General features: G+C 50.2%; 2 protein-coding genes across 3 annotated transcripts; both read right to left on the reverse strand.

Moving 5' to 3' along the window:
- Positions 1-1,227: 1,227 nt before the first annotated feature.
- LOC120712807 (protein REVEILLE 1-like) lies at positions 1,228-3,969 on the reverse strand. The gene is made up of 6 exons (XM_039998702.1): positions 3,755-3,969; positions 3,522-3,620; positions 3,258-3,369; positions 3,090-3,151; positions 2,436-2,867; positions 1,228-2,175 (listed from the first exon to the last, which is right to left on the reverse strand). The coding sequence occupies exons 1-6, from the start codon at positions 3,767-3,769 to the stop codon at positions 1,495-1,497; spliced, it is 1,401 nt and encodes a 466-aa protein (XP_039854636.1). The 5' UTR covers positions 3,770-3,969; the 3' UTR covers positions 1,228-1,494.
- Positions 3,970-12,664: 8,695 nt separating this feature from the next.
- Positions 12,665-15,577, reverse strand: LOC120712819 (probable protein phosphatase 2C 25). 2 transcript variants are annotated; one of them, XM_039998709.1, is made up of 5 exons: positions 15,391-15,577; positions 14,825-15,253; positions 13,739-14,103; positions 13,294-13,530; positions 12,665-13,149 (listed from the first exon to the last, which is right to left on the reverse strand). In XM_039998709.1, exons 2-5 carry the CDS (start codon positions 15,132-15,134, stop codon positions 12,898-12,900), a joined length of 1,164 nt encoding a protein of 387 aa, XP_039854643.1. In that variant the 5' UTR covers positions 15,135-15,253; positions 15,391-15,577; the 3' UTR covers positions 12,665-12,897. The 2 variants fall into 2 exon arrangements, with proteins under 2 accessions (XP_039854643.1, XP_039854651.1); XM_039998717.1 differs by lacking the exon at positions 15,391-15,577 and adding an exon at positions 14,307-14,400 and having other exon boundaries at positions 14,825-14,968.
- Between the last annotated feature and the right edge of the window lie 7,999 nt (positions 15,578-23,576).

A 23,576-nucleotide genomic window follows, 5' to 3' on the forward strand; every position in this document is an offset into this window, starting at 1 on the left:
GCATACTAGTGTAACATTCAGATCTAGTCTAACATTGTAGCATACTAGCATGGATTGGGATCCCTTCCCTGACCATAGTTCACTCACAGTTAAACAAGTACGAGTACAGAGCAATTTTTTTTTTAAAAAAAAAAACAATATACCGAGCAGAGGCGTACCAGAACAGCTGCTCGCTGCAGCCGCCTGGGCGCATCCCACCCCGGCGGGCGGCGGCGCCTTCTGTCGTTAGGGCGGCCAACGAGACCTCTCCCCTCCCGCGGCGCGCCCCAGCCGCTGCCGCCATCTCTGCATCAGCCTCCAACCCCGCCGCGAGGAACCACTCATCGGTGGAGCCGTACCCAATTTGGATCTCGGAGTTTTCGTTTCAGCTTTCGAGCTCCGAAATGCAGCCTTTCCCCGTGCTTCCGGCGGCCTCCATCTTCGCATTACAGATCGGCATGGAGCCGAGCCAGCACTTGCCTCATAAGCAGCAGCAGCAGACCGTCGCCGAGCGTCTTCGTCGTGTCACTTCGCTCCGCGGCAGGAGCTCACGGCTGTGGTTGGTGCTGCAGGAAGAGCTGCGGCGGATGCGTGGGCAGGGCCGCAGAGAGAGCTATAGGGAGTGATTGGTTGTTTGGTCTAGACTTAGCCTGGCTATAGCAGTGGGTTTGCATGATGTTTGGTTTTCTGTACTAGTTCTAGCCTGTATTGGGTGGATCTTGTTTGGTTGAGTGACTTCACCCTGCATTTGATGCGGTGAGTTCACCCTCGCATTCTGGCACCTGGTTCTTGCATCATTTTCTCCATGATCGAACAACCAAAGGCCGTGTTTAGTTCCACGCGCAAACATTTTTGTGTTGGAATCTCGTTAATTTGAAGTATTAAATGAAATCTATTTATAAAACTTTTTGCACAGATGATTTGTAAATCGCGAGACGAATCTAATGATGCTAATTAATCCATGATTAATTAATAATTAGCGGATTGTTACTGTAGCATAACTATTGCAAATTATGGATTAAATAGGCTCATTAGATTCGTCTCGCGATTTACAACACATCCATGCAAAAAAATTATAAATAGACTTCATTTAGTACTCCATGCAATTTACATTTCATTTCAGATTGGTACAGGCCTAATTTTACTTTTACATGTGGTCAGACTAATAAGTGGGAGTCTATGACGCACAACCCCCTCTCTGAGATCCCAGGTTACACAGTCAGCTACTGACCCCAGAACCTCCCAAGCTGGAGCAAAATTACACCATCACACAGCGAACAAAAAACGCGGAATATTACAAGTTTTATCTATACACGTACTATACCGAGGAGTAAACCCCAGGGCTGCTGGTCCATTTCTGGAAAACTCCCGTGGTTGGTCTCTCAGTCCAGCAGCAAAAGAAACCGGAGAAAACCTAGCAAACGCCCAAAATAGGTGTCGTGACTTCCGTTTGCGGATTGTCACGATACAGTGAGACAGCAGTCTCACCGAGACTTCCGTTTGCGTGTACTGTCGCTACAAGCACAGCCGCGTCAGCTCGCCGTCGGCCTCCTCCCCGGCCGCCACGGGCCGAGGAGCCCGAGCCTCGCTCTCCGCCGCGCACCGCTTGTACGGCACGAACCCTCTCCGGCTGAAGGAAGCCGAGCTCGCGCACCTCGCCAGCCGCGGGACGGGGACGGCACCGGCCGCCGGCGGCGCCGCGCCGCTCTCGCCGGCGTTCTCTTGCCCGGGGCCGTGGGACTCCGCGGCGTACGAGTTCTGCGCCGCCGACGCCGCCGGCAACGGCACGGCGCTGGAGGCCGTGTTCGAGCCCGTCAGCGACCCTTCCCTCTGCGTGCGCTTCTGATCGCGAGGCGCTGAGGTCTGGTGGTGCTGCTGCTGGTGCTGGGCCGGAGGCGCCGCCTGCGGGTAGAACAGCGCGCACGGCAGGCTCCCGTTGTAGGCGAGCCACGGCACCACGGACTGCGCGGCGAAACCGTCGGGCTGCGGGACGAAGCACATGAGCTGCTGCACGGTGCCCGGCCATGGATTCCACGAGCTCCCTCCTGCTGCAACGATCGCAGGTGAAGCACCTATTCTCAGGTCTCTGCCGCTTTGCGGGTGGTGCTCATAGGAATCCTTCAACACAACTTTCTTTCCGAACAATTTAAAAACCGGAGCATCTGTTCCTACCCCAGACTTTGCATCGCCTAACACCTGAAATTCAGGTTCGAGAAACATGTAAGGTTCTGAAGGCTGCAATTCATTTAAGCGGTGTACATTGTTTATGCAGAAAACAGCAAAGGGCATAGACAATCATAGAACTTTGGTCCAGAGAAATCTAAAATCTGCGTCTTGAGACTTGAAAGCGATTTCAGCACAATTATTTCAGCCATGGAGTCTATTCTTGTCTGGAAGAACTGACCTCTGCTATCATGTAAAAGCTGCCGCCTAACTGCTCAATGAAGAGAATATACCTTGGGATTTGCTGTTCTCGTCGCCAACTCAGCTGTTGCTACGCTTGGCGACACGCCGCCGTCCTCTCTGTCGACGGACGAGGCCGGCGAGTCCCCGCCGTTGCCATGCTCCTCTGAACCGGCGGCCGACTGGACCGGCGACCTGCTGCCGCTGGAGCTGTTGGCGAACACGCTGCCCAACTCCTCCGCCCGTAACACCGTCCGCGCAGAGGTCAGCACCGACGTCGGCGAGCCGTCGTCCTGGTCGCGCAGGGAGTGCGTCCGCGGGGGCGGCTTCTCCAGGTGCCTGAGCGCCGGCACGTGCTTCTTGGCCGCGCCGTCCACCTTGCGCGGGTACGGGCGGGCCGGCTTCCTCTTGGGCCGCGGCGGCGGGATCTGGATCGCCGGCGCGGCGCCCGCGGCGGTGTTGCTCCCCGACGATTCCCTGACCACCTGCAGCATCACGGCGCGATTCGGGCATCAGAAAAGGGCGCCCGTCAGGAACGCGAGACGGCCGTTTGCTCTACTACCATGATCGATTACATGGGCAGCCAGACAAGTGACACATACCCCCATTGATTGATCATGGCAACACGCCAACACCATGATTGATCGAATCATGGGAGACGGGCAGAAATGAGAGGATTGGGGAGAGAGGCGGGACGGTTACACGACCTTGGTGAAGAACTTCTGCGCGTGGCTCCGGATTTGCACGGCGGTCTTGGTGCCGATGTGCTCTGCAGGCGCACAGAGAAAAAAAAAACGAGGGTGAGCGTCCGGCGTTGGCCTCGGCGTGACCAAGCACGCGCGCGGGAGGGACACCGGCACGGCGGCGGCGCGTACCTTGGATGCGGCGCCAGGCGCGGCCGTGCAGCTGCAGGGCCTCGAGGAAGCGCCCGTGCTCGTCCTCCGTCCACTTCTCCCGCTGCTTGGTGATCGTGTACGGCTTCCGCGCCTGGTCGGGCAAAGCGTGGAAGCGAGAGATTTTTCAGAACACGCGGGCCGGTGCGGATTCTCCGCGCCGATTCGGGGTGCGGATTCTCCGCGCCGATTCGGGGCGCGGAAACAATGGAAAAGGGAGCGGGGGGCGGGGGGGCCTTGCCGTACCTTGGGCACCTGCTCCTCGCCGGACAAATCCATGTCGCCGGTACCGAGGGGATCCTTGCGGTGATCGACGGCGACCTCGTCGGTTGCCATCTGATGTTCCTGCGGAAACAGCAGGGGGAAAACATCCAATGATCAGGCCCCCAAGAACGCCTCCCAAGCTCAACCCCCCGTTGCGCAACGATCCCTCCCATCCACGCCAAGAAATCAAGACGCAAAGATCAAGAAATTACTACCTCCAAACAGGCCATCTCCGGTTGCCACCACTGGAACTGGACGGCTCGGCTCGACCCGCCGCAAATATCGCGGCAGCCTCGGCCCCGTGCGAGCTCTTGTCGCTGATGAGGACGGGCGGGGCGAGCGTGGGGCGGAGGAGGAAGAGGAGGGGGTCAGGGGAGGCGAACGTTACGTAGGCCCCGGCTCGCTCGCACTGGAGAAGAGAAGAAGAGGAGGGGTCGAGGCGGACGGGAGAAAAAGAGCATGGGCGAGGGCGCCACGTCGGACGGGATTTTTCCGCTTTCCCCGTCGTGCTTTTTATTTTATCCCCCCCCCCCCCCCCCCCGGTGGGTCCTCGTGGCTGCGTTTTTCTCGGCCGCGGCCGGAATAATAAAAATCCAATCCGGTGGGTGGGGGAAAATTGGAGGAGAGGGTTCGGGAGGCCGCCCGTTCTCGTGGCTGTGGCTGCTCCTCCGGCCCCGTCGCTGTCACGTGCCGCTATGGCAAATGCTCCCTCCTCCCCTGCCCCGAGCCTCTGGAATTTTAACTCGTGGCGTAGGGTGGGGTCGTGGGGATAGCATCCTGAAGTGTAGGCCCCACATGCAGGCTCGCAGCCAAAGGGGTTAAGGTGGATGGTGTTAATCTCCTGCAAAACTTTTTCAATCTAATTGCGAGCCAACTGCCAAGCTGCTATAGTTGAGAGGGAGTGTTTGGGAGAGCTCCACTCCAAAAACTCCAGTAACTCCATCAATGTCATGCTAACTCTCATGCGGGGGAGCTCTAACTAATTGTTAACCATTATGGATGATGCGTGCGCGCAGTGGAACATCTGATGCTTTTCTACGTGACCTGGCTAGTCTTGGCCTCTCCTAAGTCAAGAGTAAGCTCTCGAATCAGCAAAGAAATGGGGTGCGATCAACTGGCGTCACGAAACGTCTGGACGAGGAAAAAAAACTTCGTGCGATATCCAGGAGCAAATAATTGAAGAAAGCTACTGCTAGGACTAGTCGACACAAAAGAGAAGAACAAAACTTGTGGCGGCGTAAAAGGAAAAGGATAGAGAGAGAAATTTCGTGGCCATAAGAATCGGGGAAATATCTTTTTTTTCGAGGGGAAATATCTCAGCCTCTAAATTTGGAGCCACAGGAGAGTGGGCGCCTGTGCGGACGGATAAAAAAGCGCGGGGCTTTCGCTGCGCTTTATGACACGTCACCCGCGCCCACTAGGCCGCGGTCGCGCTCGTGCCCGCGGGGCCCGCTCGACACGCGGCGGGAGCCTCTAGAAACGGAGCGGGCCGGGCTGCGGTCGCTGCCGCCGCTGGGGGCGCCCTCCTGGCCACAGCTGGCGCGGCTCCTGGCCACAAGCTCCCCCACGGGTTAACCAAACCGGTGGGGACCGGTCCGGTCAAACCGGTCCGGCCCGGTTTCGATTTGGGTCGGTATCAAATCGGTCCAAATTCAAAATTTAAATTTGAATTTAAAAAAATTTAAAAAATCCAAAAAAAATTCTAAAAATACTTCATGGTGCGGCGAATCTAATGGTGTCAAATTTTCTCAAAAATTCGTCCATTTAGTATAGTTTGCGGGCATATGAAGTTAAATGAAAAAAGAAAAAGAAAAAATGGGCCGGCCCATTAAGACCCACCGCATATGGCGACCGGTAAACCGACCGGTAAATCGGTCAAACCGGTAAACCACTTTTAAATAGTCGGATTTTTTGGTTAAAACGCCGGTAACCGGTCAGACCGGACTGTTAAACTGGTCAAACTGGTCAGAACCGGTTACACATGTGCTTTTTAATTTGGATTTGAATTCAACCAATTCCCAATCAAACTGGTCCGATAAACTGCTACCGGAGGTCGACGGTTTGACCGGACCGGTCGGTTTTGTAAACCCTGCACACAACACAACCCGCGAAATCTCCGGGCCACACGTTTTCTCCGGGTGGCGGGGGGGGGGGGGGGGGGGGTCGTCGCCCCTCGAGGGGATGACGCGTGGGGCCGCGGCGCCATATGTCCGCAGCAGGGCAGCGTGTGGCGGTGGTTTGCTTTGCTTGCTCGCGCGGGGCAACGGCAGGAACGGGGGACGACGGGGGAGGTACGTGGCGGGGAGGCGAGGAGGTCGTAGTGCGCCGTGGGGGACTTCGGTGGGTGCCCACACGATTCGGTCTCTGTCATCGCGGAACGGATTGTTGACGCCTGTGGTTTCTGTCCGTCTGATTCTGAACGGATTGTGTACTCCGTACGTCCAAAAAAATATAAATCTCATTTCTTCAGAAGTCAAATTATTTTAAATTTGATCAAATTTATTTAAAAAATTACTATCATTTGTGTCTCCGAATAGATGTAGTATAGAAATATATTACATGATTAATATAAAGATACTTATGTTGTAACACAAATATTAATATTATTTTATATAAATTTAGTCAAATTTGAATTTTTTTGATTTTTCGGGAAATGAGATTTACATTTTTTTTTTGGACGGAAGGAGTATTTTGGAACATTGGGCAGGTTGGAGGAGGATAGGCTAGATACAGTACTTTTGGAATCCAAGCACATGGATGGATAATGTCGAAGCCTGTTTCATCCACTTCCTGCGGATTTTGCTGGTTATAGAGGGGGAGTCTTCCAACTGATTCTGAACGAATGGTCGCTGGTGAACTTACCTCTAGCTTTTCTTTTCATCGACAGGACTCAGCTGGGCAAGGTGGAGCGTAGCCTATTCTATTCTAGTAGTATTTTTACATCAGAGGTTTAATCGTATGGTGCCTTCAGAAATTATCTTGAGATACTCTGCCATGTTCTCATCCCTTGCTGCATGCATCAACCTCAAGCCTAACAAACTGCGGTTTCAAGGTGAGACACTGCCCCCCAACGATTCAGTTGCGCTCCCCTTCGCGGGATTTGGAGTCGGACGACCGCACGAAAGCAAATCTGAACGATTAGCATAGTCACATATGCTGCCAGAAGACGACGACTGATTCCTAACACCAAAACCGGCAAAAAAAAATAAAAATCCCACCCGCTTCTTTTCGAAGGAAAAAATCCTAACCGTACGAGCTAGCCGAGTAGTGAGTACTACACGGTTTGCGCGTCTGTATTACAAGAAACAATCAAAGAAAGGAGCTCGAATGGCGATAGATCCTGACTCCCGTTTCATTCCCCGTTTATATCCACTGGCATCAGGTCGGCTCGTTGCCTTTGTCGCACGAAACGCACGAAACGGGGAATGCGTTCTGCTGGACCCTTCGAGGCCACAAGCATGCATGACTGCGTCAGTGATGTAATGTTGGCTGCTAGCCAACTGGCTTGGTTTTGCTTGTGTGGCTGGGGTGAAGGAGTTGGGCATGCATGCTCCTGCCATGTTATCTATGTATAGTGGCAAATGGAGGCTGCTTTCGGCGATCCATTTCTCCCTTTCCCCCTCCGTGATGAGATGTCGTTAGCCATGCAAATGAAAGAAACTCGAAACCGTATTACGCTTTAGTTACAGAGAAATGACAGATTTTTGGTATTGGAAAGAGGGATAGGTAGTCTGCTGGAAATGCTCGCCGGGGCAAAGCACTATGTTTTAACATAAGCGGTAAAAGGTTGCATAAAGTTCATCTCATTTGGGGTAAAAAGTTTGGCGCAATGAAGCTAAACTTTTGCTAGACTTTTGAAGTTGTTTTCCTTCCGAGTCAAATACTCTAATGCCAATAGTGAAGAAAATTCTTAGAACCCTTAGGGGACTTCAAAACTCATGCACTCAGCAAAATAACTTAAAGATAGTTGTACCTAGGGGCGGATCCAGCGGTAGTCGATCCCCTCCTACAGCTGGAAATTCTATGGAGCCCCACCTAAGCCCCCCCTACAAATTCGAGGAAGAAGGAGGGAGGGAGATGTTGGAGGAGGAGGAAGAGAGGAGAGCCCCTCCTAGGCTCAATTCTGCCTCCGCCACTGGTTGTATCCTAGTATGTTTCACATCTTGCTTCTTGCATGTTCCATACTGTTTCCGTGAACAAAAAAAATCTTACAAGTAGAATTTTACTTAGCAGTGACCTGACCTGAAGCATTTTTTTTTCATGAAAAGAATAAAGCATCCATAGGTTGCCCTGGCCGATCGCTGGAAATAACCGGGTCATCCATAGGTTGACTGCGGGACAGCCATGTTCAAAGAAACTGTAGGAGTATGGTCGAGCCTTGCCATTTTCCTCGGTCAGTTTTGCAGTCTTCAAGCGTCTACCACCGTCGACGAGCTTGTTGTCGTTAGTCACGACCAAGGATTACATTACCGGTGATACACCATTTATCAGTGAGCTCCGGTAACGATAATCGATTAAAAATCGGTGAAAAATCGCCAAAACCGATTGGTAAAGGGACCCAAATTCAAAAAATGAAAATCGACAATTTATCGTCGATAATCGATACAAACCGAACGATTTATCTCTTCGCCTACTGAAAATGTGTTTTGGCAGTGGAAAAAATATAAAGGTTTGATAGCATTTAATTTTTTAGGTTATGTATTATATTATATTAGATAAATTACACATACATGCACAATTTTGCATATGGGATTGCCTAAGAAATAAACATGTTTACATATTTTGCCCATGAAATTGCATAAAGCACATGAATATAAACCACGAAGTGCATAGTTCATATAAATAAACGAGTGCATAGTCCATACAAACTTCATAGTTCACAGAAACAAAAGAGTGCATAGTTCATACAAACCTCATAGTGCATAGAAACAAGAGTACATAGTCTATACAAGCCACATACAAACTAGCAAGCACATAGTCCATACATGAAGGCATTCGGCATATCAATTTAATCATTCTTCGGTCTCTTCTTACTGGTATGTGTGATATCCATAATAATATTTCTAAATATTGAAATGAATTCAAATAAGAGAGGAACACATAATGATGAAATTGTGATATATGTACATACATACCTGTAATTCACCAATCTAACCACTAGTGCTCATGCCAAGATGTACCGGTAGTTGAATGAAGTGGCTTGGATATGGTGGTGGGTGTGAATATGGTTGTGGGTACGGATATGGGTATGGTTGTGGGTATGGATATGGGTAGGAGGGTGGACATGGATAGCTGAAGGTTGAACTCACTGAACTGGAGCTATCACCTTCCCGAGGATCAAATCGACGTCGGTTGTTTGTCGTCCTCCGTTGTGACATGGGTTGACCATGATCTTGATCTTGTGTGGCATGGGTGAAATCTGTCTCCCCGGTAAATCTAATAGGCGACATACTACGGGCACTCCTTCCACCAGCTTGACTAGATACAGGATAACCACTCCTTTCATCATCATTGTCATCATCATTGTCATTGTCATCATCAGTGTTGCCTTCATCACCACCACCACTAGGCTCAAGTGTTGTCTCATTGCTCGCAAGCTCTTCCTCTTGAGGGCTCCTAAACATTTTTCCCTTCTTTTCTGGTGGCCCAGGTCGGAGAACTTTTGTCTTCCTCTTGCCAAGATGTGTATCACCAACATTCTCACCTGCCCATTGCTCTAAATTTCCATTGTCATCTGCCAAAGAAGTGAACATTGGATTAGGAAGGGGAACATCACTAATACCAGAGTCCTCATCCAATGTTGGAGGGGCATTGGATCTGCCGTGCTCCATCCAATCTTGAATAGCACTTCGTTGGCGATAGAATGAAAGATCCATCATTCTACTCACATGATCAAAGTCACTAGGCTCAACTGTGCGTATGCATACCTTCCCTGTTCTGAATTGAAATGGCGAGAAGCCCGAAATTCTGGGGTCATCATCCACTGCATGAATTGATCTTTCTTCCTCATGAAGCTCTCCCAATCTTGCTCTTGGCCCCTCTCCCCTTTTCCGTCCATGGGCCTATATCAATTCGTGGTTGTCTTGGGCCAGATGCAGAAGCAAGATTGTAGTCTCTCACACAGTCTGGCACTTGTGTCTTGCTCCTAGTGAGCATAGATGGGAGCGTACCTCTCACTTGCCCCGATCTGGAACCACCACCTCTCTTATATCGTTGACCAGCCCTCTCTCTATACTCATGCTCTTCTCTCGACTGTCGGAGAGCAGCTTCCAAATCATGGTCGTCATTCTCAGTCTCTAAGTCCACATATTCAGTTCTAGCTGCTTCATCTTCTCTTAGCTTTCGACGATGTCTTGCTTTCGTTCTTTGCTTGTTATTGTCGATCTGAAGCCCGAAGTACTCCTTCACTTCTTTAGGAACATTGGGACAATACCTCACATTCTTCCCTCGGTGTGCCAAATGCTCCTTTAGCCGTGTTGCCCTTCCTCCACCCTTTTCAACACGACAATACTTGCACTTGAAGCCAATGACAATCTTCTCTCTATGTTCCCAAACTAAGTCCTGATTATCAAACATTTACCTACAAGAGGGAAATCGAACCATGTTTGTCAAAATTATGCTACGAATAAATGATACTCACTCTTAATTTGTACCATTTAGGTATATAAAATAAAGTAAAGGCACGCACCTTGTTTTTCTATTTAACATTCCCTGTTATCTTACTCTAACTCAAAGGTTGAGCATTGCTCTTGACATCGCAAATGCTTTGGAAAATTGTTCGATACAAATCGATAATCAATGATTTACCTCGATTATCGACGCCACGATCACAGCTCTCTCGCTCCCAGCTGCAGCAGCATCGATAATCGCCGCATATATATTGATTATTGGCCTTAATCGCACGAAAATCGGTGACCGGAGCTGAAATCGCCCACTCTCTTGCTTTGTGCTTGCGCGCGTGTGGGGAAAGTGAGAGGCAGGTTGGGGAAAGTGAGCTGGAACCCGAGGAAAGGGACAGGAGGTTGCTGGGAGATCCTCGTGAGGCCACAGTCACAGACAAATGAGTGGATGGTAACGGGTAGTTAGATAAAAATATTTTTTATCCCTGAGCAAACAATTGTTTCTTTCAACATGAAACAACATTTTGAAATCAAGAGAAGGTCTAGTTTTTTATAAAAATAAGTTATCTACTTTTTATGAATTTTATTAAAATTTTGAATTTTCCATTAAAATCCAGCAAAATTCCAATCGGTTTACCTTTTCAGCTAGCATCGGTAACGTTTACTGATAATCACGATTATCGAGCGGTTTTGTTTTCCATGGTCACGACTCGAGACGCACCCGCGCCGGGGGCTCCCGAAGCCTCCGCCGCGCTTGGGAAGACGCACCAGGCACCCGCACCGGGGCCAGGCGCACCGCGGCCCCGCCAAGCCGGCGGCGGCGGCACATGTGGCTGGGAAGGGAGCAGCTCGCGCCCTGCCCCGGGACGTAGCTGTCGCGCCTACCGCGCTACACGTCCGCTCCGGTTTGATAATCAGTCGCTGGCCGCCGTTCACGGCGGGGGACGCCTCATGTCATCTTTGCTCGCCAGGATTTCTTTTTGATGGGTCGCCAGGATATTTTCGGTGTGACGAAGAATTGGCTCCTAGCGTGATGGTATACACTGTACTATCATATAATCCCGTTCCATAACAAGAGGGACGTTGACGTTTGAGGGGCGGATCCAGAATTTTGTGTGTGCGCGCGCGCAGTGGCGTACCTAGGATTTAGAGAAAGATATGTCATATCAATTTTTTATATATAATTTGCTATAATCTTTATATTTTATTTTGGTAATAAGATCTTAATTGTATGACTAGTGAGCTTAGATTAGAATTTTAGATATGCCATGACATATGTGGCAACCCACTAGGTAGGCCACTGTGTGTGGGGGGGGGGATTATGGTCAAACTTTCGTACAAATCCCTTTGGAACGTAAAGGTCTGAGTCTCTACAAATCCTACAAAGATCTTTGAGGGATTCTAAGGAGATCGAACTTTATGAGAAGTTTCCTTTGTCACCCTCTCTCATCAAATTCCCGTATCTCTGCTATACCCCATTCAAATGCCCATAATAGTTTCCTTTTGTTTTCTCATTCCATAAAACTCAGATTTTAGCGTGCCATATCGCTATGTTTTTTTACCCCTGTGTTTCTAGAATCCTGCATTACAAAGAGATCCTTAGGGTATAGTTTTTGTGGTACAAATCTGATGACACTAGATTTATATTGAAAATATATTAGACCAGTCTCAGTGGGGGTTTCATGGAGAGTTTCATGGCATTAAATATCATCAATTTTGCTGACGTGGCAAGGAGAGAGAAGAATGGAGTTTCATGGGATGTGAGGAGAGTTTCATCACCATAAAACTCATCTGGCACGGTTACCTAGTTCCCAGTCTAGGTATCTGTGTCCATGAAACTCCCACTGAGACTGGTCTTATTATAATTGTACTGTGTGATCTAAAAAATAATTATAATTTTGTTGGACCATATAGAAGTATTCCGTACTATACTACTTTTTGTAAGAGGAAACACCATTACATCACACTACTTTTTTCCGAAAAACATCATAGACTGGTCACGCAGGCCAGGGAGAGCTTTGTGCACGATTAGAATAGCTGGGCCACTCCGAAGGCCCGACTGAATGAAGCCCTTCCTGCGTGAGACAATTGCGACGAAGATTTTTTTTGTTTTTATTACCAAGAGCAAATCAAATCCTACTAGCCCATTCCACCCCCACCACGCCAGGCCTTTCAGGCGCTCAGGTTCTACCCCGCGGACCTGCTCTGCGTCTCTGCCAGAAACACTCGGCTGCAGGAGCACGAGAAAATCACACTTAAAATCTATATGTCACCGCTTCTTTTCGAAACGAAATAGGAACATAGCCGCTGATTATATTACAAAGAAAAATAAGCCCAGAACAAGCAGAAAGACAAACAAACACCTCCCGGTTGGACCAAGATATCAACCGCCGCACAACTCTAGCAACTAAAACAACTCTAAAGAACTCAGCTAATAGCCTAATACGTTCAAGGCTTTTTTCTCTCTAAAAAAATACGTCCAAGGCTTTAAGAAAATCAATTCCAGGCGTTCACAACTGCACAGAACATTTCACATCATCAATATTAATTGTACTAAATTTCACCTAACAACATGAGCCTCTTATTTCGAGCAATATAAGGCCTCACAAAAGTGCCATAAAGTATTTGGAGTATTCGGCAAAAGCAAAACTGAAAACGAGCCTGGTGATGCATAACACTCTGATAGTCAGATGCTACTGGAATGCCGTTCATCAAAATTGTGCCGCTAAATTAGCAGGTCAGGATATGGCAGTTACATCTGAAAACCTCGAGGGGCCAACTGAATCCGCAAACCCACGGACTGAGAGTTCTGGCACAGAAGCATCCCTATGTTGCAGTAATCCATGATCAATGTAGACAACAACTACTGTAATGTCATCATGGAAGAAGCGGCGCACTCCCTTTTCAACTTTCTTCAGATCGTCATATCTCATTTCCCTCTTCTGCGCAGCTTGTTTCAATGCTGCTCTTACTAGTCTCTTTGCAATTCCCTATCAGAAGTGGACATTAGATTTGAAGCTTTCTAATATGGCGAACTAATCGTTGCCACCTAGACCTTTGCACAAACACCAACCCGGGAAAAAAGACTGATTTATGCACATGTAACTATGTAAGTAAAGATACCAAAGACATACTCTTCGTGGATTGTTGTAGACAATTTCAACGGCTTGCTGATTTGTCAGGTGCTCCCAAAGACCATCAGTTGCAAAAATAACAAATTTATCTTGTGGATGAAGCGCTCTTGTATATATAGAAGGCTCTGCTGTAAGAACAGGCCGGCGGAGAGGCTCAGAAAGGCGGAAACGAGTAATGGAGGGATCAAGAGCAAATTCCTGCCTCTTCAAATAAGCATCCCCAATTGTCCTTGAAACCTATAAGAAAAAAACCAGGAAAAATGATCATAAGGACATCCTTAAATTTGGCACGAAATTCTCTTTCCTACAAGCTAAAATATTACTAGTATGCCACCAAGAAACAATTAAACTGAGTTCAATTTACTGAGAAAAAAATGAAATATCAAGCACCCTACACCTTTCAACAAAAAATATGTATTTGTTGTGTTAACAGTTGTTCACCAACCTGTATTATGCCCTTAATGCGCCAAACACCATGCTTGAGAACAACAATCTGAGAATCATCTGGATGACGTGAAATAAGTTCCTGCCTCACTTCCTCCACACTTGCATTATGATCTATTGTGAGTGGCTCAGCAACAATCTTGTTTGATCTACCTAAACTGCCAACTACAGCCCTGGAATCACCTAGATTAGCCACATACAGCGTCCCTCTCCATATAACACCAACGAGACAGCAGGATCCAACTGCTGCAATCAAAGGCTTTATGAAACGTGTTCTCCGCACAAGTGTCAAGAAACCTTCCTCAGTAGCAGAAAATGCACTCCGAACAACGTCCTCAGATATTGTTCCATTTTCTTGAGCAAGTCCTACAAGATAAAAGAGCAGAGGATATTATTTTAGCACAATGAGGATAATTGGATCAGAAGTAGCATGTTTGCCATTTGAAATGATATGAATCGGGTTACGGTAGCCACAACCCACAGGTACTTAGAAGCACCTCAACAAAATAAGTCAGTCTGCCAGAATTACACAACATCAAGTTGAGCAATTGAACACAACAAGAATCTACCTAATCTGCTATTGCAAAGGACCATGAATACTGATAGCTCGTCCAACGATCAGAATCCACTCAGACACTGGCAAGAGTATTGCGTTGCCCATTTCTGCTCATGAAACAACAGCATACTTAATAAGTGGAAGTAATCCATCTTGTATTGCACCGAGAAAAAAAAAAGCTATCAGCAAGGTAGCTCCAATTTTCCAAAGATGAGGAGTTCATATACGAAAAATAAATGTTATAATTTCCCTCAAGAAAACATTAGCCGCACCATTGGCAAAACAGTAGTTTTTTTTTTTTTTGAGGAAACAAAACAGTAGCTGTTGGCAAAACACCTCGAGGGAATAGTGGCCGATCAAAACATGGCAACACAAATTGCAACCGACAATCAAAGGTCACTATTAACAACAAAAATATATCGTCATCAATCAGTCTGCTAAAAAGGTGCAAAACCTTGGGGGAAAAAATAATCAATGTTCTACAAGTGAATTGAGTGATTCATTCACAAGTTGAGGGCGGTGAGTACTTACGGATAAGGTGTGCGAAGAGGTGGTCAGATATAAAGCGGGAGGCCTCGGCGCCGCCGTGGCCGTCGTAGACGCCGACGAAGGTCGCGGCAGCGCCTGTCTCCACCTGGCTATGATCCTCCAACGTCTCGTTGGCCTGCGCGACGGCGAACGAGAACTCACCCGCCGCGTGGCGCCCAATGTCCCGCGACCAGAGCAGGTCGTCGGCGACGCCGCCGCGGCCATTGTCGCTGCCGTCCTCATCCTTCCTCGTACGCGCGTGCCTCCGGACCGGGGCCAAGCACGCGGCAATCTTCGTCAGCCACGACCACATCCCTCATTTCCCACCTGCCACGCCGCTCCCGGAACCCAAGAACCGCACCGAATGGGGAATTCGCCCCTCTCCCTAGCGTGCCTCGGAGACCAGAATACCCAAGAACCAGCAAAATTCACCTGCGGCAAGACGAAAATCAGAGGTCGAAGTGCGATTCCCCGTCCCCGCTTATACAAATTGAACGCCACATCCGACGAGGAACACCGCAGATTATTCCTCCTCGCCGAGCACGAGAATCGCAGGAGAAAAAGCTTACCGCGAGACGACCCGCGTGTTCGTGCAATGATCGGAATTCGCCTTATGGAACCAGAGAAACCATCGGCGCAAGGAGATTTGACTCTGGAGTGCGGATCGCCAGTGGGGTGGGGGCGAAGACCGATCAGTTCTTCGGTCTGGAAGAGGTGGACAGGCGGCGGCTCAGCGTGAGTTTTGCAGGGGACCGGGATTAGCAGAGGAGCGATTTATAGAGCCGTTTTGCCGGAACGCCCCTGAGGTTGAGGTTATTTACGAGCGTGGCATCCTGGAGAAAAGCGCAAAAAAGTGTGGGAAAAGAAAGGCAAAAGCGCCCACCTGTGACCGCGACTGGAATCGTTTCACGCCAACACTTTTACCAGTTAGCCTGGCACCATCAAAACTTCAAATCCGCAGTGCCTTCCAAATAACGAAGGAGCTTACCGCTTAGGGCAGGGCAATGTTTTTTCAGACTACTAGTTCGCAGGGAAGCAAACTATCCAGGCAAGAAAATACAGTTTAGTGTGGCAACAAAAAGTTGTTTTCCCGACAGAAAAAAAAACAACTTTAAGGCAAAGATGACCTACAACCTCCGAACCGTCAATGTATTTCAGGATCGAGATGGGCGCTTCTTTTTCTCAGTCATTTTGCCCCAGCGCTGCAAGAAAATGCATACTAATCCATAAAGCGTGCACAAAAACTTTCGCTGTCATTCAACAACAGAAGCACTCCTCACGACGCTGAGATCGTACAGAGAGACGGTGCCGCAAGCAAAAGGCTCCTCGCCGTCGCCGATCCTCCGAGCTCCCTCCAGATCAGGCCATGATGTGAAAAAGCGAGAAAAAAGCGCAGGAAAAGGCGCCCACGGAATGAGGTCAGAGCAGCAAGAAAGAACCCCGCGCGAGAGGGGAACTGGACCGGACGTCCGCGTCACCCAACACCCAGTAGCCAGTGACCCAACCCCAACCGTAGCAAAAAGTCAAAGCCAGCCACGGCCGGAACGAACGAACGGCCCTGAGCGAACCACAGCACGCAGCAAAAACTTCGAGAGCAAGTCACGCCACAGGCCGTGCGTCCGCGTCACCGCTCCATGCCATGCAGAGGAGCAGCTCGGTCCGGGTCCAACGCAAGGAGGAGAGATAAGCAGGGCTAGCGATAGATAGCCGTCGCCGGAGGCGTACGTACAATTATGTAAAGCGCGCGCGGCCCACGGGCGAAAGGGAAAGAAAAGCGCAGCCGCAGCGATCCAAGCCCGAACGGCCTCGGCCGGCCGTCCCCCCCGCGCCACCGGCAACCACGGGCACTGGCTCGACGCGATGGCGGGGCGCTGCTGCTTTGATCGTGGTCGCGCATTGTAGCTTGTAGGAGTGGGTAGTGGTCCAGCCAGGGAGGAGGGCCTTCAATGAACGCGCGTGCGGCGTGCGCGTGGCTTGTTTTCTCTGACTCTGAGGTCTTGCACGTCTGGTTTCTCTATCGTAGTATAGCACACGATTTCTGAGAAAAGAATTTCACATGCATAGAGTACTAAACGAAGTTTATTTGCAAAAATTTTTCAGGAATGGGTGTAACTTTTCACGACGAATCTAATGACAACAATTAATCGATGATTAGCTACAGTACCATCCTCTAATCGTGTGATCAAAGACCTCATTAGATTCGTCTCGCAAAGCAGCTCAGGGTTGTGGAATTAGTTTTGTAAATTAACTTTATTTAGCAATTCTAATTATTAGTCAAAATTTTTGTACTACTTGTGCTACAAGCATACAAACAGGGCCTCTGTCGGGCATGCACACGCCCGGCGGCCCGGAGGGTAGGCAGTAGGCTGGCGATCTCCGGCTCCGGCGATCGAAAGGCGCTGCCGCTGATGTGATAAGGTCGGGCAGGGGAAGGTGGGTACAGATCCATGGGCCCCGCCCCGCCGGTGATCAAGGTCAATGGTCGCTGTGCCTCGAGAGCGGGCGAGCGGTCAGCGGTGGCCGTAGGGATGTAGCGGGCGGGCGCAATGATGTGAGCGGCAGCGGTGGACGTGCACGCGTGGGTCTCGAGGCGGGACGTGACCTGTGATCCGAGTCAGAAGGCACAAGCGCCATTTCAGCTTGACAGCGTGGACCCTACTTCCTTCGTCCTAAAAGGAACATCAAACAATTTTAAAATAAATTAATTTTATTAAAAATACTAAAATGTATATCTCCAACTAGATTTATTATAAAAAGGAAAAAGTCTATATTTTTTTGGATGGAGTGAGTAGGAGCAGCAGCATTTCTATTTCTTGATTTGTCCAGTCCAGTGGTGTGGTCAGCCCATTAGAGGAACTCCAACAGATTGGTCTTCCCTTTTTTCCTCACTTTTTCTCAATATAGAGGATTGATGTTGAAAAACCCTACTCCAGCAGATTAAGACCCTATTTAGTTCCCACCCCATGAACCCGTAAACGCAAAAAAAACATCACATCGAATGTTTCGACACATGTATGGAGTACTAAATGAAGTCTATTTACAAAACTTTTTACATAGATGGGCTGTAAATCGTGAGACGAATCTAATGAGCCTACTTATTCCATAATTTGCAACAGTGATGCTACAATAACCATTTGCTAATTATTAATTAATTATGGATTAATTAGCATTATTATATTCGTCTCGCGATTTATAATTCATCTGTGCAAAAAGTTTTGTAAATAGACTTCATTTAGTACTTCAAATTAGTAAGATTCCAACGCAAAAAAATTTTGCGCCGAAACTAAACACGGCTTAATTTTCCATCTCCCTTTCCCCTTTATTTTTTCTCCAATCCTCAATAGAAAGGGGAGACATCATATCTCCCTTTCCATATATAAAGGGGGAAAAATCAATCTGCTGAAGCACTTCTTCCATATATGTTGAAAATGAGAAAATGGATTTCCTTATATGATGAGAAGAAAAATGGGAAGATCAATCTGTTGGAGTTGCTCTCGGAGTGCAGTGTCTTGCTTCTTCCCTTTCCGAAGATCACCATCCCTCACTGCTCAAAGGCGATCGCCGATAATTGACCGACGCGCGAACCGTCTGTGAGCTTTGACCCCGGCGGGTCTCCTTTTCAGCTGCATCGCTTGCAGCGGCGAGGCGTGGGTTCGATCTTGGATGGTTTTCTGGTTCCGCGTCTCTTTCCTCTACCTACACGCCCAGCAAAACCAGCGCTGCGTCATCGTGGCTGGTCCTTCTCGTGAGCAAATTAATAATCCGCGACACGGCTTATCCCATAGTGTACTACTAGAGTTCTAGTACTAGCTAGCTCGTCAAGGTGGTGGGTGGAGCTTGAACTCCGGTCAACTTTTCATCTCTGAAAACAGATCAATTCGATTTTCTTTTAAAAAAATAGATAAATTCGATTTCGGAAATCGACAAACCGATATGGAAATGTTGAGTGGATGGCCCAATTTTGTTTAAAGCATGGGCCAGTAGCCAGTTAACCGATATTAAATAATGTCGATGCAACATAAGGAACAGATGGTGGCCCGTGGGCCTCTCGCACTTTGTTCATAGTTTTCTTCATATAATTGGCCGATCGTACAGCCCAACGTTTGGCTCCAAAACGCTCGAGCCCTTGTCACTATCAGGCGAATGTGTAAATCAACTACCTCCGCTCCAAATCTCTTCTCTAAAACACGATTCCGGTATCATTCCCCGTCCTCTCGTCCACGTCACCCGAAAAAAAAAACGTCCGTCCGATCGGGCCATCGAACGGCCACCAAGCGCCGCCGCGCCTCCAGCCAGCCACCATGCGCCGGCCGCCGCCGCCCCACGCGCCGCCCGGCCACCGCGCGGCGCGAGGCCTGGTCCTCGCGTAGGAGTCCCACCGCCATCTGCTGCTCGCCGCCGCACCCTCCGCCGCCTACTGCTCGCCGCCGCGCCACTCTGTCCTCGGCTCCGCCGCTTGGAGGGCGCAGGGGAGTAGGGAGCACCCCACGCAACGCCCGCGCAACGCCGCCCGCGCCGGCCTTCGCACCCAGGACAGCGCTCCGCCGCCGCCATGGCCACCCGCGCGGGGATCCGAGGGAGCAGGGGACGGCTTAGCTGCCCATGGTCGCCGGGAGGAGGAGGTGTGTGCGGAGCCCCCGCTCTGCCGCTAGACCAGCTCCTCCTCCGTCTCCGAGGGGCGCCACCACCCTGGGTCCGCCGCAGCCGCGCGAGGCCGCCACGGGACGCCGCCGGGGAGGGAGGCCGCCGCTGGATCCGCCATGGGAGAAGGAGAGCGAGAGAGAGAGAGAGCCGCGCACGGCCGGAGCTGCGGCGGCACGGCCGGCAGGAGCTGCGGCAGTGCGGGCGGCGGAGGTGGCGAGGAGGTTGCCTACGGAGGGAGGAAGGCCGAGAGAGAGACAGTGCGAGAGTGGGAGGGCGCCGGGGGTAAAGAAAAAAAGCCAGTGTGGACCCCATGATAGCTCCTTCCCGTAGACAAACATGTGGACAAACAAAGGACACGTAAACTCCGAACCTTCCCGTGACATCAATCCTCGAGGCTCCTTTGATATGCACACATGCCCATGTTTCGCAATATTGCTACCAGCTACTTAAAGTATCGACAGTTGTTTACGAAAACAAACAAAACAATAGCTACATACCAACAGATTAAAAGATTTCTACAATGCATAAATTTCTATAAGCTTATACTGTTAGACAACATAGACATGATATTAACCTAACATAATTTATCAACACTGAACTGAAAAAGTATTTTAAAAAAATTACCCATAGTAACGTATGTGTCGGTACCTCTAGACTAGGGTACCCCCTCTTACTGCACAGAAAAGCAGGACTCGCGTAGTTATCCGTAACTACGCCCTAAAGAGCTGAGCAGCCGGACCCCTGGGTCCGCCTCCACCGGACAACGGTCCCGGACCCGCTTCCGCTCGGGGACGGGTCCGGTGTCACCACGTGTCCCGGAGAAGAAATTGTTCAGCCAAATCAGCCGGGGGGCCCCGGACCCCCACGGGGTCCCGGACCCCCCAGATAGTATCCGGAACCCTCAGCAGGGAGGGAACAGACACCCCACCTGGGGGGGTCCGGAGCCGCCACGTGTCCACAGGCACAGGCGCGAGCGCGACCGCGAGGCTTCCTCGGGAAGACTCGCCCACCTATCGCATTCAATGCGGAAGGCGTTAAGAGCGCTCTGCCACAGCAGAGCCCGAGGTGACTTTTGCCAGTCTGTACTGTTGATCGCGCGTTACCAAGGCACATAGTGCAGCCGCTGGCGCCGCCCACGCCACGCGCGTCAGTCTGCTACGCCAGTTAGACACGACAGCTCGACGACGGAGTATTATAGCACCTACGCGGTAGACCCAACAGTCTACGCCGCAACTTACACCGCCTCAACGGGCACCTCGCCGATGGGACAGATGAAGACCCCCCTCGGTCAGAGAATCTAAAGGACGATGAAGCATATCCGGCAAGAGATTCACAAAGCACTGTTAATGTCTTTTTCGTGGTATAATATACATTCTCGTTGGGCCCACCTGTCGGGGTCCAACACCTGTGTACGCGCCTCCCTTGCGCTATAAAAGGGAGACGCCCGTTAGAGAAGAACTCAGGTCCAAATAGAGGACTGGGAGGCAGAGGATAGACTCATCCACAGACATAAGCTCAGGCAATACATCACACAGTGGACGTATGATATTACGCTCCGGCGGCCCGAACCACTCTAAATCCTTGTGTGCTTCCGTGTTCTTACGCCTCTAGATCGAGCATTCCTTGACTGCCCCCAAGAAAATCCTACACTTAGGATTAGGCGGGTGCATTCCGCCACCCGGCTGTGGTTTTCCACACCACGACATTTGGCGCGCCAGGTAGGGGGTGCTTGGCTTTAGCTTGATCATCGGCTCGGCATCACCATGTTTCAGGTGGCGAGCGCCCGGGGGCCAGAACTCGCGCGGCAAGCGCCCGCGTCAGTAGGATGGCGACAGCGGGTCATGCTCTCCCAGCTCGTCATCAAGCAGGTCTGGGGGGAGCACAGCTTCAACAAATCCCAGCTCGCAGCATACCTCACTCATGTGAGGAAGCCCGCTCCGGCGGAAAGCCGACTCCGGTCGCACCAAGCCCGCTCCGGCGGAAAACCGACTTCGGTCGCACCAAGCCCGCTCCGGTGGAATGCCCACTCCGGTCGCACTAAGCCGACTCTAGTGGCTCTCTCCGACATTAAGCCAACTCCGGTCGCACCCCCGACTCAATATCTCTGTAAGTCCTACCCTTAGAGGCCCAGCAGGGAATAAAACCTTTTCCTTTGTAACTAGGTAGTACTTCCGTGTGGTCCAGTCCGGTGAGCCTCCCCCGTGGAGGGGTCCGGACCTCTGCGAACTAGGTTCAGGGAAGCGTACTCACCCTCTGGGGAGGTCCGGAGCCGTGTAGCCGCTTAGCTTGGTTTCGTACCCTAAGCCTGCATGCTCTACTTCCGTAGGGCGAGTACCGTAGTACCTAAGAATAGGGGCCCGGAGGTCCGGACAGCTCCGGCCTCATAAACCCGTGTTCTGGCTTACATCGCACATCTCATGTACATCTAGTTATAAGGGAAAAATTTATTCTCAGTTCGCCTCTAAGGATGTTACATTCCAATTTCAATCTACGCATTCTGTTTGCGCTAACCCCCACGTGGCTTCTTACTCTTGTGCGGTGATTGTGGTCCGAATTGAGTTGGCTAGCTAGTGACTTAGCTCGAGACCCCTCATGGAAGAGAGGGGTTCGGACCCCTGGGAACCTACAGGTTCAGGGAAGCGCACTCATTCTCCGGGGAGGTCTGGAGCCGTGTAGCCGCTTAGCCTGGTTCCGTACCCTAAGCCTGCACGCACCACCTCCTGTGAATGAGTACCGTAGTACCTAGGACTGGGAACCTGGAGGTCTGGACTTTCTCTTAACCTAAAGGCCGACCCCTTGAACTCCGTTCACTGAGTCTAGCTGTCTATCTCAAAGGATCACAACCAACAGGATTTGGGACCCGTGGGCACGCTACTAAGCATCTACCTTGAGTCATGTGCACGTCCAAACGTGATGATGCAGCAGGTGACCCAAAGGATGGACGACGCAGGAGAAGACCCTTGCGGCGCGCACCGCTGGGTGCCAGAAGCAGCCAAGTTGCTCACAGTAGTGGCCCCCACCTGCGGGTTCGTTGCCTTTCCCGAGGCGGGCCCGGGGGCCTCTGTCGGTACCCTGCAACTGGGGTACCCACTCCTACTGTGCCAAGACTCGCGTAGTTATCCGTAACTACGCCCTAAGTAGCTGAGCAGCCGGACCCCTAGGGTCTGGCTCCATCTCACCGGACCAACGGTCCCGGACCCGCTTCCCGCTCGGGGATGGGTCCGGTGTCACCACATGTCCCAGAGGTGGAAATGCTCGGCACCTGTGGCCGCGGATCCGGACCCCGCAGGTGGGTCCGGGACCTCCACGTGCCTATCCGGACCCCCGTGAGCTCTCGGCTCAGCTAGCTGCTCAGGAGGGGTCCGGAGCCGCCACGTGTCACGCAGACGCGGGCGCGGGCGCAAGCCTTCCACTGGAAGCTCCCTCACTAATTAATGGGCGCCGGCTTGCCATCTGCCGCTACTATAAACTAATTAATGTACTATATTTTTTGCACAGCTACATATATGTAACAACATATAATTTATATGTTACTTTATACGTCGCTTGCAAATACACGCTATCATTTGCACTCAACCTAATATAATCACATAAAAATTATACACGTGCAAACTCCAGCGTCGGTGGTACGGGCTCGTCGCAAGCAAACTCCTTAAACAACGGATTCATCTTACGTACATTACTTAAAAAAAAATTCTACCTACATACAACAATTACTCTATCCAAAAACCAAAGCTAGCCGCCGGAGCTCCGGCCGCCTGGTCCCAGCTCGCTGGCGCCGGATCCTACCGGCGCAGGGGAGAGAGAGGGGGGAGCGAGTAAAAAAAAACAGATCTGATATCCTGTAGTGGGTACAGCGTGACCTCGATGGCCAAAAGAGTGATTACCCTTATATGTTAATGCCATACAGTTTTTTCACTACACAAGTTATTTAACATGCTAACAGTAATTACAACAACAACCCGCGCCAAAAAAATGAGATAACAAATTGACCAATTAGTTTCACATACATTGCAATTATAAAAAAATATTCTACCAATCTAATTGCATTTTTTTCCATATATCAAACAAAATTTCATATAATACAAATAAAAGATAAAAATCAGGCCAG

Source organism: Panicum virgatum, chromosome 1K (assembly GCF_016808335.1).
Source record: "Panicum virgatum strain AP13 chromosome 1K, P.virgatum_v5, whole genome shotgun sequence".
Taxonomy (NCBI): Eukaryota; Viridiplantae; Streptophyta; class Magnoliopsida; order Poales; family Poaceae; genus Panicum; species Panicum virgatum.